Source organism: Mauremys reevesii, linkage group 15, assembly GCF_016161935.1.
Source record: "Mauremys reevesii isolate NIE-2019 linkage group 15, ASM1616193v1, whole genome shotgun sequence".
Taxonomy (NCBI): Eukaryota; Metazoa; Chordata; order Testudines; family Geoemydidae; genus Mauremys; species Mauremys reevesii.
The window spans coordinates 29,316,250-29,330,019 of record NC_052637.1 but is presented as its reverse complement, the minus strand read 5'-3'; the positions used below and the strand labels follow the sequence as shown (position 1 = coordinate 29,330,019).

The 13,770-nt window shown below is 48.3% G+C and overlaps 1 protein-coding gene across 4 annotated transcripts in view; it reads left to right on the top strand.

Moving 5' to 3' along the window:
- SPHK1 (sphingosine kinase 1) overlaps positions 1 to 13,770 on the top strand; it is a 67,587-nt gene that overhangs the window by 23,849 nt on the left and 29,968 nt on the right. The window contains exon 3 of one of the 4 annotated variants that reach the window (XM_039500466.1): positions 9,369 to 9,396. The exons of 1 other annotated variant lie outside the window; for it this stretch is intronic. In XM_039500466.1, coding sequence (XP_039356400.1) covers positions 9,369 to 9,396 — 28 coding nt within the window. Of the gene's footprint in view, positions 1 to 9,368; positions 9,651 to 13,770 lie in introns of all 4 variants that reach the window. 2 more of the 4 variants (XM_039500468.1, XM_039500467.1) reach the window with 2 other exon arrangements.

Genomic DNA, 13,770 nt, shown 5'->3' with positions numbered 1-13,770 from the left:
GCTGTTAAGTTTCCACTAGAAACACTGCCAGCAGTATTCAGGTTTGCAAGAACCGAGCTGCACAAAATGTATGATTGGAACCAACAAACCCTGGGAAAGCCAGGTGGTTCGTGTTGCTGGAGATCTCTGCTCTCTGGTTCAGCCCTGAACCATACGTACAGTTCAGTTCTCGATTTGCACCATAAAAGGAAACAGTTACAGGGAAATCACATGCAACGGCTCGACTGAAAGTTTCTATTTTTCGTAAGAAAAATGTCTCTAGGGATCATGTGGGCTCAGCAGCTCTGGCCTCTGACTACAAGGTTTATTAATTCATTTGACATGTGGGGTGAGCCACAGTGGCTAACCAGCAGGGTCCTATGAGTGGATGGGAGTGTGTGAGGTCACCGCAGGCCAGTTACCAAAGACAAAACAGACGTGCCTGGGCTTTGGAACGCTGAGTCGTAGTATTTCCAAGGGTTGAGACTGACCCCACAAAGATTCCTGAGTAACTTATTAACCAGGAAGAACCAGCCAGGCTTTCTATAGCTACCGGCACTTCTGGTGCCCTGTTCTGGGCTTCATGCTCTGGAGAATGTCAAAGCCACAATGAATTAATCTGCTAGGCGGGGTGTGTCCGGGACATGACTTCAATCAGGGTGGGATTTACAATTGCAACTGCAGAACCTGGCTTCATTGTAGGGAGCCAGAGAAGTGTTCCCACTCGTCTCTGCTTCCAAGGACTGTCTTTGATCGGGACACGCACACTCCAACCCTGGGACTTGCCGCTCAGCTCCTGCCCATCCTGTGCACATTCAAAATAATGGACTAGTTATTTTAGATATTGTCTATGGGTAGCACAATGGCACTTTTCACCATAGTGACCTCACACTGCTCCAGGGAGCTATCATCCCTTCTTGGACAGACGAAGGAACCAGAGACAGAGCAGCAAAGTGATTTGACCAAGGTCACACAGCAGATCAGTGGAAGAGTCAGCAATAGAGCCCAAGTGTCCTGATTCCAGGCCTTGTGTCTTAGTCACAAGACTATTCTTCTGATACCCAAGTTTCTAATCTGCCAGGGGATGCTCCCCCTGGCTCCATCCAGGCCCCGCCCCACTCCACCCCTTCCCCCATGCCCCACCCCACCCTGCTTCTTTCCACCTCCACTCCACCCCTGCCTCACCTCTCCCATTCCCTGTCTCCTACCCCAAGCACGCTGCACCCTCGCTCCTCCCCTCTCCCCCCAGTGCCTCCTGACACCACAAAACAGCTGATCCGTGACAGGTGATAGGCGCTGGGAAGGAGGGGGAGGCGCTGATCACTGGAGCCTGCCGCTTGGCAGGAGGCGCTGGGGGAAGGGAGAGGTTCTGGTAGGGAGGCTGCTGGTGGGTGCTCAGCACCCATCATTTTTTCCCTCTGGGTGCTCGAGCCCTGGAGCACCCACGGAATCAGCACCTATGATTCTTCTCTGTTACTTCATCATAAATGATCTGGAGAAAGGGGTAAACAGTGAGGTGGCAAAGTTTGCAGATGGTACTAAACTGCTCAATATAGTTAAGACCAAAGCAGACTGTGAAGAACTTCAAAAAGATCTCACAAAACTAAGTGACTGAGCAACAAAATGGCAAATGAAATTTAATGTGGATAAATGTAAAGTAATGCACATTGGAAAAAATAATCCCAACTATACATACAATATGATGGGGGCTAAATTAGCTACAACTAATCAGAAAAGAGATCTTGGAGTCATCGTGGATAGTTCTCTGAAGATGTGCATGCAGTGTGTAGTGGCAGTCAAAAAAACAAACAGGATGTTAGGAATCATTAAAAAAGTGATAGAGAATAAGACGAAGAATATCTTATTGCCCTTATATAAATCCATGGTACGCCCACATCTTGAATACTGCATACAGATGTGGTCTCCTCATCTCAAAAAAGATGTACTGGCATTAGAAAAGGTTCAGAAAAGGGCAGCTAAAATGATTAGGGGTTTGGAACGGGTCCCAAAGGTGGCACGAGAGCTGATTTTCAGTGGCACTCACACTGCCCAGGCCCTGGTAACTGGTCCAGGGGGCTCTGCATTTTAATTTAATTTTAAATGAAGCTTCTTAAACATTTAAAAAACCTTATTTACTTTACATACAACAATAGTTTAGTTATATATTATAGGCATAGAAAGAGACCTTCTAAAAATGTTAAAATGTATTACTGGCACGTAAAACCTTAAATTAATGTGAATACCTTCTGAAAGGTTGCCAACCCCTGTGATAGAGGTATATAAAATCATGAGTGGTGTGGAGAAAGTGAATAAGGAAAATTTATTTACTTGTTCCCATAATATAAGAACTAGGGGCCACCAAATGAAATTAATGGCCAGCAGGTTTAAAACAAATAAAAGGAAGTTCTTCTTCACACAGCGCACAGGCAACCTGTGGAACTCCTTGCCTGAGGAGGTTGTGAAGGCTAGGACTATAACAGGGTTTTAAAGAGAACTAGATACATTCATGGAGGTTAAGTCCATTAATGTCTAATAGCCAAGATGGGTAAGGAATGGTGTCCCTAGCCTCTGTTTGTCAGAGGGTGCGGATGGATGGCAGGAGAGAGATCACTTGATCATTGCCTGTTAGGTTCACTCCCTCTGGGGCACCTGGCATTGGCCACTGTCGGTAGACAGATACTGGGCTGGATGGACCTTTGGTCTGAACCAGTATGGCCATTTGTATGTTCTCATGTTCTTAAAGGGTAGAGGTATGGGACTCAAAGACTGAGTGGGGTGGGGTAGGTAAAAGATCCGGGGGGCCCATAGACAGTAGGGAATGGAATCAGCTGTTCATGGGTGTGTGCCAACAGACAGTATAAATCCCAAGCTGCAGGCTCTCTGGAGGGGCAGTCAGTCCTGTTGAGCTTACCTAGGTCCTGGCCAGCCGTGGGAATGGTTCCAATCAGTATTGCCTGCTCCAGCAGAATCTTTGCTGGAAAGTTTCCACTACTGCAGCTGTCTTCTGCTTCCAGCTCAGCCCTGCAAGCCCTCCCCAGCCACCAAATCATCAAGGCAATGTTCAAATTGTTTAGGCCCTACCTTGAGAGACCTTCAGAGCATGAAAAAAATGACTGCAGTGCTTGCGATCCCAGTTCCTTACTTAAAGCAGAGGCAACAGAAATGTTCCATATTAAGCTGAAGCAGGCTGCACGAGGGACCCTGTCCCTGTGCACACCTCTTCCCCTAGGACAACCCTGCCCCCGGCTCCGGCGTGCAATTGCACAATCAGCTGTTTCCGGCACCCAGCTGGACAATGCGAGACACAAGTCACAAGAGGAGCCAAGATGCATCAGCAGATGGATTTTGTCAGAACAGGTTGAACTCCCTGGAACGCTAAGGGCTTAAGAGCAAAGGCAGTCTGTACAAAGCCCTCTCAGCCAGAGATGCCCCTCTGAATTCTCCTGTAGAGAACTGTGAATTCAATACCTGCACCTAGGAATACTTAATATAATAATAATTGGAGATATACCAATCTCCTAGAACTGGAAGGGATCTTGAAAGGTCATCAAGTCCAGCCCCCTGCCTTCACTAGCAGGACCAATTTTTGCCCCAGATCCCTAAATGGCCCCCTCAAGGATTGAACTCACAACCCTGGGTTTAGTAGGCCAATGCTCAAACCACTGAGCTATCCCTCCCCCCACTTCCACATGGTGGGGTCGGTTTGTCACTAGCAGGCATTGCGGTCAGTGTCCCATCCACCAGATTTGGGGGTTAGGAGACACGGGGGAGGAAGGAGCTGTCAAATTCCACCTCTAACACTGGCCTCTTCCATGACTTTGGGCAAGTCATTTCACCCCCTATGCAGGGCCGGTGCAACCATTTAGGCGACCTAGGCAGTTGCCTAAGGCGCTAGGATTGGGGGGGGGGGGCGGCATTTTCTTTGGCAGTGACCGTGGCGGCCGGATCTTTGGCTGCCCCGGTCGCTGCCGGCATTTAGGTGGAGGGAGCTGGGGCAGGGGAGCGCGGGGAGGGCCGCCTGCAGCAAGTAAGGCGGGGGGCGGTACGCAGGGGAACTCCCCACCCCAGCTCACCCCTGCCCCACCTCCTCCTGGAGCACACCGTGGCTGCTTCACTTCTCCCGCCTCCCAAGCTTGCGGCACCTAAGCTGATTGGCGCCACAAGCCTGGGAGGCGGGAGAAGTGAAGCAGCGATGGCGTGCTCGGGGAGGAGGTGGGGCAGGGGTGAGCTGCTTCACTTCTCCCGCCTCCCAGGCTTGCGGCACCTAAGCTGATTGGCGCCACAAGCCTGGGAGGCGGGAGAAGTGAAGCAGCAATGGCGTGCTCGGGGAGGAGGCGGGGCAGGGGTGAGCTGCTTCACTTCTCCCGCCTCCCAGGTTTGCGGCGCCAATCAGCTTAGGTGCCGCAAGCCTGGGAGGCGGGAGAAGTGAAGCAGCCACGGTGTACTCCGGGAGGAGGTGGGGCAGGGGTGAGCTGGGGTGTGCCTCAGGGCGGAGTGTGGGGAGCTGCCGTGGGGGGGGGGCGCCTCAGGGCAGGGGCTCGGGGACGGAGGAGGGTGCAAAGTGGAAGTTTCACATAGGGCACGGAACATCCTCGCACCTGCCCTGCCCCTATGCCTCCGTTTTCCCAGCTGCAAAATGGAAATGACACTTTACCGCCTCTGTAAAGCACTTTGAGAGCTACCACTGAAAGAATCTAGGCAGAGTTTATTATGGAAATAATTTCTGGCCTTTGCAAACTCCGTCCCCTATACAATATCTTACATTTACATATAGCGCGCACAGCAGATAAGACACAACGGCTGTATAAACCTACACTGTTGAAGGAGCTGGGTCCTGCAGTTCCCAAACCACCAGCCTGTCACTTGAGCTAGAAGAGAGATCTAGCTCCCTCATCCTCTCCACGGCCCACCCACGAGAGGGCAACCACACACACCACATTAGAGCACCGTTCCTTCCTCTGGGGCTTTACAGATGATACACAAGGAAACTACAGAGAAATTTTACCGGTAGTGATAGCAGTGAAAACCCCAGCGTGATTCAGTGCACTTCAATGGACTCTTGGTCTTCTAAGATGGGGTCTACAACAGAAAATCCTGCCCCATGTGACCATGGCCAGCACCACGGCTTTCCCTCAGCTGCCCACCTCAAACTGCATTTAAAAGGGTTATCTCACTGGTGTGGACAGGATTCACTGAGTTCAACATCTGCTGCTGCACAGCGTGGGAAAGCCCCCAGTAGAGGAGCCAGGGGTTGACCACTCACTGCTACTTGCAGTCCGCTCCTTTGACCCATGTCTGTACCAGCAGGACAACCACCATTGTGCCATGGGTTAAGGGGCAGCCCTAGTGGGTACAATGTCATCAAAGGTCGCAAATCGTCCCAGCCTAAAGTGGAACTTAGCTGGGCTCTGTCAGGAATGCAGCAATGATCCCAGCGGGAGGTGCTGCATTCCAGAAGGGATTAGTTAATTGTTTATCTCCTTCCACAACTGGTAGGGAGGAGAAGACTGTGGGCCAGGTTCCGTGCTGCTTGCACTGTGCATTGCTATTTACCCCGGAGCAAAGAGAGCATGACGCACAAGCAGGTCGGAATTTTCTGCTCACTCCCACCAGCAGAAGCATTTTACGCCCACTTTGCACAGGGCTGCAAACAGGTGCAAGGCAGCAGAGAGTCGTGCGCCCAAGGCTGCAGGGCGCCAAGTCCCTACAGCAAAGCTCTGAGCAGCTCTGCCGAGGGCACTCAGCTCCTGGCAGGCCTGGGCCCAGAGAGAGCTGATGTTCTCCAGCCCGGATGGCATGCCAGGGGGGTGGCCTGGTGCGCTCTCACAGCCTAGGACAGTGAGGAAGAGGTGCCCTATGTGGTTTGCCTTGGCATGGGGAACATCTGCTATTGCTGTCTTGCTAGGGAAGTAAGGGCCTGAGAGGAGCTGCATGCTGGGAGAACCAAAGAGTAACTGATGGAGGCTGGTTGGGCTTTTTGTGCTGACTGGCTAATACCCAGCAGGCTCCTCTAGGATCCTGAGTCCAGGCTATGTAGTGAAAGTAACATGTTTTATTAAAGCTATTAAACAAAAATAAACTCGAGAACTTTTCACCCAAGCTAAGATACTGCTCACAATACTAAACTAAGACTAAAACAACGGAGCTAATGAAGCAAGTTCAATTCCACAAGTTAGCAGTATACTGGGCTGGAATTCATAGAATCATAGACTATCATGGTTGGAAGGGATCTCAGGAGGTATCTAGTCCAACCCCCTGCTCAAAGCAGGACCAATCCCCAACTAAATCCCCAAATGGCCCCCTCAAGGATTCAGCTCACAACCCTGGGTTTAACAGGCCAATGCTCAAACCACTGAGCAATCCCATCCCCACTCCAGGGGCAGCCATGTTTTGGGGAATGACTCAGGGCAACAATTTCCCACCTAAAGAAGGACAAATCGCTGCAGATAAAATGGGTGGGAAAATCAATACAAACAATCATCAATTCAGAACAACAAACTTGTGACAGACATTAGTCCCATTGCTTAACGCACTCCCGGCAGGTGCTCAGACACCATGGTGATGGGCGCAGTGTAAGAACCTATGCAATATAGAACGGCTCCTAAGAAGCAATTTAAGGAGGTGGCTGCCCGCTTGTTAATAACCCCCAATTAAATATGTTTACTCGAGTCAGTCAAATCTGCCATTTGGAGCTGGTAAAGTATTTTGATACCAAAACCAAATGATTGTTCACTCTCTGTACCACAACCTCCCAGCCAATTACAAAGCTGCCTCCCTCGATTTCAGTTCCTCTGTGGTGATTAACCCTTCTCCCCCGCCCAGAAACGAAGATGTCACAATACAGGCCCTAAAGAACTCGGAGAAGCAGAGTGTGACCAGCTCTCCCAGACCAAAGTGTGCATGAGACAGTCTGAGTTTCTTAGGACTGTTAGAACACGGAACACACTTTCCTGAGTAGCTTTGTCAGACAGTTCGGGGCTGTTTAAACCCGGGGGCACCTTCTTTCTGACACTCGCCCCTCAGAGACTCTATAGGAGCTCGCACACAGCCACACTTTCACACAATTAGGGAGTAAAAAGGCTGGGACGTCTCCCAGCTAATAAAAACAAAAGATCCACATTTAAAAAGAAAAAAAGAGGGAAAATAAGATACTTAAGCTAAGGGGGGAGGAGGGGAGGGAGGGTTTGCAAACGTTTCAGCTCTCGCAATTTGCTGCACTTGCGCACATTAGGACCAAGGGTGCAATCAAAGAGCCAGATGGTGATGTTGCTGGCCCAGCCTTTCTCACTAGCTGGCTATCTTGGGGGCAGGGAGACTGGTCAAAGGCTGGCGTGGCCCGTTCATGGATGTCATGACTTCCTGCCCTAGAGGATCCCATAGGGGGCTCATTGATCCCAAAGGCTTCTCGGCCTCACCCTCAGCTCTTCAGGTTTGCAAGCTTTGGTCACTCTGCCTTGCAGCACCTCCCTCCGCCTTCAGTCAAGTCCGGTGTGAGGTCGACCTTGGAACCAGGCAACCTGGTCCAATCAGGGTCCAATTAAATCATCACTCGCTAGTATCGCCTTGGAAAAGTCCTGCAGTTACTAAATAGAGTATTGGATGTTTGCACACTGAGACTGTGTGTTTGTGAACTCTCCCACAAAATATCAAGAATGCAGAAGGGAGATCACTTTTAAGAAAGCTGGCATGAGCTTGCCTACATGCAAAGGACTCGGGATGACATTATATCACCAGCTTACCCCAAATGTAGCGCAAATCTTAGAAAAATAACGGATTTAAAAGACGCTAGCAATATCCCTCTGCTGATATTCACCCCTTCTTGTCAACTCTTGGGAATAGGCCACATCCACGCTGATTGAATTGGCCTCTTTAGCACTGACCCCTCACTTGGTAAGGCAACTCCCATCTTTTCATGTGCTGTATATTTATACCTGCTACTGTACTTTTCACTCCATGCATCTGCTGAAGTGGGTTCTAGACCATGAAAGCTTATGCCCAAATAAATTTGTTAGTCTCTAAGGTGCCACAAGGACTCCTCATTGTTTTAGCAACCAGCAGCCACTCAACATTAATTCACCTACAAAATTAAAAATAAGTTGGACAGTTTATAACCAAATGTCATCGTTGTCTCACAAATGAGACAATTTAGTCATTTCATCTAAGAAACAAAACAGTTTAATTTTTATATTTAGGAACTAGGCAGACATAAGTCAGACAGCTTCTCTTTGAGAGTTTTCATCTGGATAGGGAAAAAAACGTACCTTAAAAGCTTATCAGGATGGAACTCACTTAAGGAATAAAAATAATTAACTTTTGAATAAGGTCTATATGCCCATATAGACTGTTTCCCTCACATTGCTAAGCCTTCTTCACTGCCTGGGGCACCTGGCTGCAGCAAACTGGCTACTGCCTCCTGTCTTCTCTTGCCTCTGTGTGGCCATTTTCTCCTCCACTGGCTCACTGATTTGCTGCATCCCACTTCCTTTTCCTCCTTGCCTGTCCCTTTCCGAATCCCCTCCCATGCCTGCCTGACCTCCAGCTTCTGTCCTATAAAGCAGCAAAAAAAGGATACAAGCTCCGTGTTTTTAAAAACCCTTTGCAGGTCACTTTAAAGCCGCATATTAATACATAGACGAAGCTATTAAACCCATTTTACAGGTGGGAAATGTAAGGCACAGGGCAGCCCATGGTCACATGGCAGAACCCAGTCAATGGCAGAATCCAAATCTCCAGTCCTGTGTTTTAGCCATAAGACCGTCCCTTCCCCCTTTCCTAAAGCAATTCCAGGTCGGAGCAGAGCAGTGTGAATGACTGATTTTCAGTTTGCTGCCCAAACAAACCAACCTCATTTCGGGTCAACCAGAAACAAGGTTTGTTTCCTGGATTTTTCAGGAAACTGAAGATGGAGGAAAGAATTGTTTCAGTTCCAACAGAACATTTTGCTTGACCTGAAACAAAATGTTTGGTTTCATTTTTGAGTTTAACTAAAAAAAAATGGAAGTAAATTTCAAAACAAAAAGTCATTTCAGATCGAAATATCAAAACATCTTGTTTCGAAAATGTCAAAATGAAACATTTTGATTTTTTCTAGTTTTTTTTTTAACTGAAACAATTTGGCGAATTTCACATGAATTTACAAAATGTTTCGGGTGACCAGAATCTGACTTTTTTAGCCAAAAAATTTCACCTTGTTCTAGGTAGAAACAACCCAGACTAGAGGATGGATTTTGAACCCTGGTTCAACCCCAATGACAGTATCTGGTTAAATCACATCAGGCTGCTAACTGATCACTAAGAAGTTTGTACTGCACCTAATCATCTTTAGGCTTAGTTGTTTAGACAGGGTATGTGGTGAAGTCACTAATGACATTTTCTCCTTCCCCACACAGGGAGCTGGTGCCAGAACACAACAAACAGGCGAATCAATAGAGACTTAACTGTCAGCTGGCTACATTTAGGGACAGCACTGGCACAGACAGGAAACAGGGAATTCCATAGCTGCAGAAATATGTACGTAAAATGGTAATAAGAGAAAAACCAAAACCAAAGTAAACACCCTCAATCACAGTGCAACACCTGCTGGAAATAGTTATCAAGGTTACATCGTTTCCTCCGGTGAGGCCTGAGGAATTTCCTGAGAGGAAGCAAAAAGCTGTTTAGTCATTTTTAAGGTACCAGCAAAAATTTCTCTCTCTGCATTATCAATTCTTAGGATGTTTCCTTTCTCAAGAGCTTATGCTGCTAAGACTTTACAAGCAGCAAAGAATCCTGTGGCACCTTATAGACTAACAGATGTTTTGCAGCATGATCTCAGAGTATTTTACAAACACTTAAGCCTAACAATATTCCTTAGAGATGAACATTATCCCTTATTTACCAGATGGTTAGGTTAAGTGACATGCCCAAAATCACACTAAATCGGGGTCAGAATGCAACAGAGAAGCCATGGTTCCCAGTTGTCTGCGCTTAATCACTACCCTAGATTCCCTCATATGAAAGCATCAGACAGAGGAAGATCAGTAGGAGAGATTTCCTATCTTTATCTTACCTTGGATTGGTTTATTTATGTATTAAGTTTGCTGGTACTTTGCCTCATGGCACCAAACAGGCTATTTTTAAAGTGTAGTCCTCCAAATGAGAGAGTCTTTCCTATATTTATGTAGCTACCTCCAAGCACGTTTTCCTACCAGAGAAGTGAGACAGCATAACCTGCTCCAATTTTAACATGGGAAAAATTTCCCAAGTGTAACTAGCCAGAGCATCTGTTAACATCAAATAGCCTGCGAAGCCTGGAAAATCTTACTGGTGGGAACTGCAGCCAGAGATTAGGATCAAAATGAAACTGGAGCAGTTTCATGTTAAGCACACAGGACTCATTACCTCTAAAGAAGGTCAGAGGCACAGGGCTAGCTAGAATCCATCTCTCATACGGACTCAGGCCCATATCCGCAAAGGTATTTAGAAAGGCAATGCCCTTGGGATCTGGGCCTTGGGGGACAGGGGAGAGAGAGAGCTCACTAACCATGAGACTTGGGTATAGAAGTCTTAGGCTATGTCTACACAGCAACTAGACACCTGTAAACTCGGGCTCGCGGGGCTCAGGCTGTGGGGCTGTTTCATTGCTATGTAGACTTCTGGGCTTGGGCTGCAGCCCGAGCGCTGGGACCCTCCTACCTCGCAGGTTCTAGAGCCTTAGGGTATGTCTACACTGCGGTGTACGCCCATGCCTCAGCCCAGGCTCAAGCCTAACCCCCCCTTGTGTCTACACTGCAATTGTGCTAACCCAGAGCTCAGGCTCAAGGTCCAAGGACCCTGCAGGACTGGAGGGTCCAAGCTTGAGTTAATCCGGGACCTGGAGTCCAAGCCCTATTGCTCTGCAGTGTAGCTGCAGCTCTGCTTGACTTGGGTCCCAGGAGTCAGTTGGAAATGCCCCATTGTGGGATAACTTCAATCTTCTCTATCCCAACAACCTGCAATCCACTCCTCAATGGAAGCCACGCCCCTTTGCGAGGGCCCCAGCTCAGGTCAGCGTTAACCCATTCTCTTCTGATCACCGATCTGCAAGCACACTATCAGCGAGCCTGCTGGGTTTGCAAGGGAGAGCAAACCATCAAGCCTTTTGCAAAGCCAGCTGCTTCCAACTTCCTGTAGCCTGCAGCACGGGCAGTGAAGTGTTCCCACAGTGCACCGCTAGAGTGGCCACATTTGGGGTGGACGTGGGGCACCAGGGCCTCTGGTCTGTGTGCTGCAGTCTGGATGCCAGAGCCCTAGATTCAAGCACAGGTTAGAAAAGTCTTAACATAGGGTTAAAACATAATGTAGACGCACAAGGGCAGGGTTCCCTAGCACAAGTCAGCTGACTCGAGTCCCACGGTGGGCTTACACTGAAGTGTAGAATACCCTGTGATCACCAGTCTTACAATACTGTCCATTCTTCCTTTAAAGCCCAAACTGCTCTGATGATACAGGGAGCTCCCTTTAGTGGAGGCAGAGCACCCTACTCTATATCCTCAGTCTAAGCTCAGAAATGCCCTCACACACTTGCCTCAGAGACTCCTTGGGGGAGGTTTAGGTTGGATATTAGGAAAAACTTTTCCACTAGGAGAGTGGTGAAGTACTGGAATGGGTTACCTAGGGAGGGGGTGGAATCTCTCCTTCCTTAGAGGTTTTTAAGGTCAGGCTTGACAAAGCCCTGGCTGGGATGATTTAGCTGGGAATTGGCCCTGCGTTGAGCAGGGGGTTGGACTAGATGACCTCCTGAGGTCCCTTCCAACCCTGATATTCTATGATTCTATGAAGCTGGTTCTCCTCTCACATCTGTGCATGCACATCATGGAGCCAGTGGAGTTACAAGTGTAGGCGAGATCAGAATTAGGCCAACTGACAATCTTTCGCCCTCTCCTCCAGGTAATAATTAGAGGGAAGGGTGCCTGGGATGACAACTAACATATCAGCTCAGGGCAGGGTAAACCACCATGGGCTCACATTCCTCAGATGTGTTTCCTCTTTCCCCAAACTAGTCCTGATCATTTTTCAGTCACTCCCTCCATCTGGTCTCATTCCGCTTGCCCTGGGTTAATTTCTCCTGGTCACCGGCACTTGTGCTCTACCTGTCTGGATCGGGGCATAGCCTCTTGCTGCAGGATCCCAGCCCATTGCGCTGTTCTGTGGGCCATGCCCTTACGCCTCCTCTTAGGGAAGTTGGGCTTCTTTCCAGCTTTTTTTTTAATCTGTCAACCACTAGCACCCCGCCCCACCCCAATTGCCAAGGTCTTCTGTGCCAACTCTCTGTCTCTGCTCTCTCCTAAACGTCTCCTGTACTGTTATTAGCAGCACCAGCCGAGCACACTCCTTCCCTGGAGTGGGTTTCACTGGGGGGAAATCCACAGCACTCCAGCCCCTGGGTGCTGACACTACTTTCCCAGGAATGTCCTGGTTTTTCAGAGGTCCCGACAGACTGCATTGAAACCAGAGGCACCGATGCAGCATTTTAAGTGTAGACTTGCCCTGAGACTGTGTGACAATGCGGTTCTGGCGGGACCCAACTTAGAGTGCCAATTCAGGACCAATTGCTTAAACAGAGCAGTTACAGCCCAAGGCTGGGGTTTCTCCACCTCTAAGGCAAACCAAACCAGCCAGCCAAAGAGGACTTTGGTTTCACCCCACTGGCTAACCACAAGTCTCACAAGCAATTCCCTTAGACACTCCAGTTTCCCAGTATCACCACCAGTGCCACTCGTCCTGGGAATGAATGGTTATGAAAACCAACACCCCAATAAAAGAAAAAAGGTTCTCTCGATCCCAAAGAATCAAGCCCCAGACCCAGGTCAATATACAAATCAGATCTTACCCACAAATCACGCTGTTGCCAATCCTTTAGAATCTAAAATCTAAAGGTTTATTCATAAAAGGAAAAAAGATCTAGATGAGAGCTAGAATTGGTTAAATGGAATCAATTACATACAGCAATGGCAAAGTTCTTAGTTCAGGCTTGTAGCAGTGATGGAGTAAACTGCAGGTGCAAAACAAGTCTCTGCAGTACATCCCCCACTGGGATGGGTCATCAATCCTTTGTTCAGAGCTTCAGTTTGTAGCAAAGTCCCTCCAGAGGTAAGAAGCAGGATTGAAGATCAGATGGAGATAAGGCATCAGCCTTTTATAGGCTTTTTCCAGGTGTAAGAACACTTCTTTGTTCTTACTGTGGAAAATTACAGCAAAATGGGGTTTGGAGTCACATGGGCAAGTCCCTGCATACTTTGCTGAGTTACAAAGCGTACCCCTTCTCTCAGTGGGTCAATTGTGTAGCTGATGGTCCTTAATGGGCCATCAAGCAGGCTAGACAGAGCTAACACCAACTTGTCTGGGATGTTTCCCAGAAGCACAGCACAACTTTGAAATACAGACAGTATAGAGCCAATACTCATAACTTTAACTACAAAATGATACATACATATAGACAGCATAATCATAACCAGCAACCCATAACCTGGTCTTAGACACCTTATGTGACCCCTTTTACATAAGATTTGGTGCCACTACAGGACCTTGGTTGCAATCATGTTCTATATGGTCCCAGATTATATCAATAATGTCACAGACTGGCAGCTGTTTTGTGAGCAGTTCTATGCAGATAGCTGCAAAGGAGACGCTCACACTGTGTTCTCTCCTAGAGCGACTTTACTGTTGGTCCCCTTAACGTCAAATCAAAGCAATAGACCAGGGGTAGGCAACCTATGGCATGTGTGCCAAAGGCGGCACGCGAGCTGATTTTCAGTGGCACTCACACTGCCC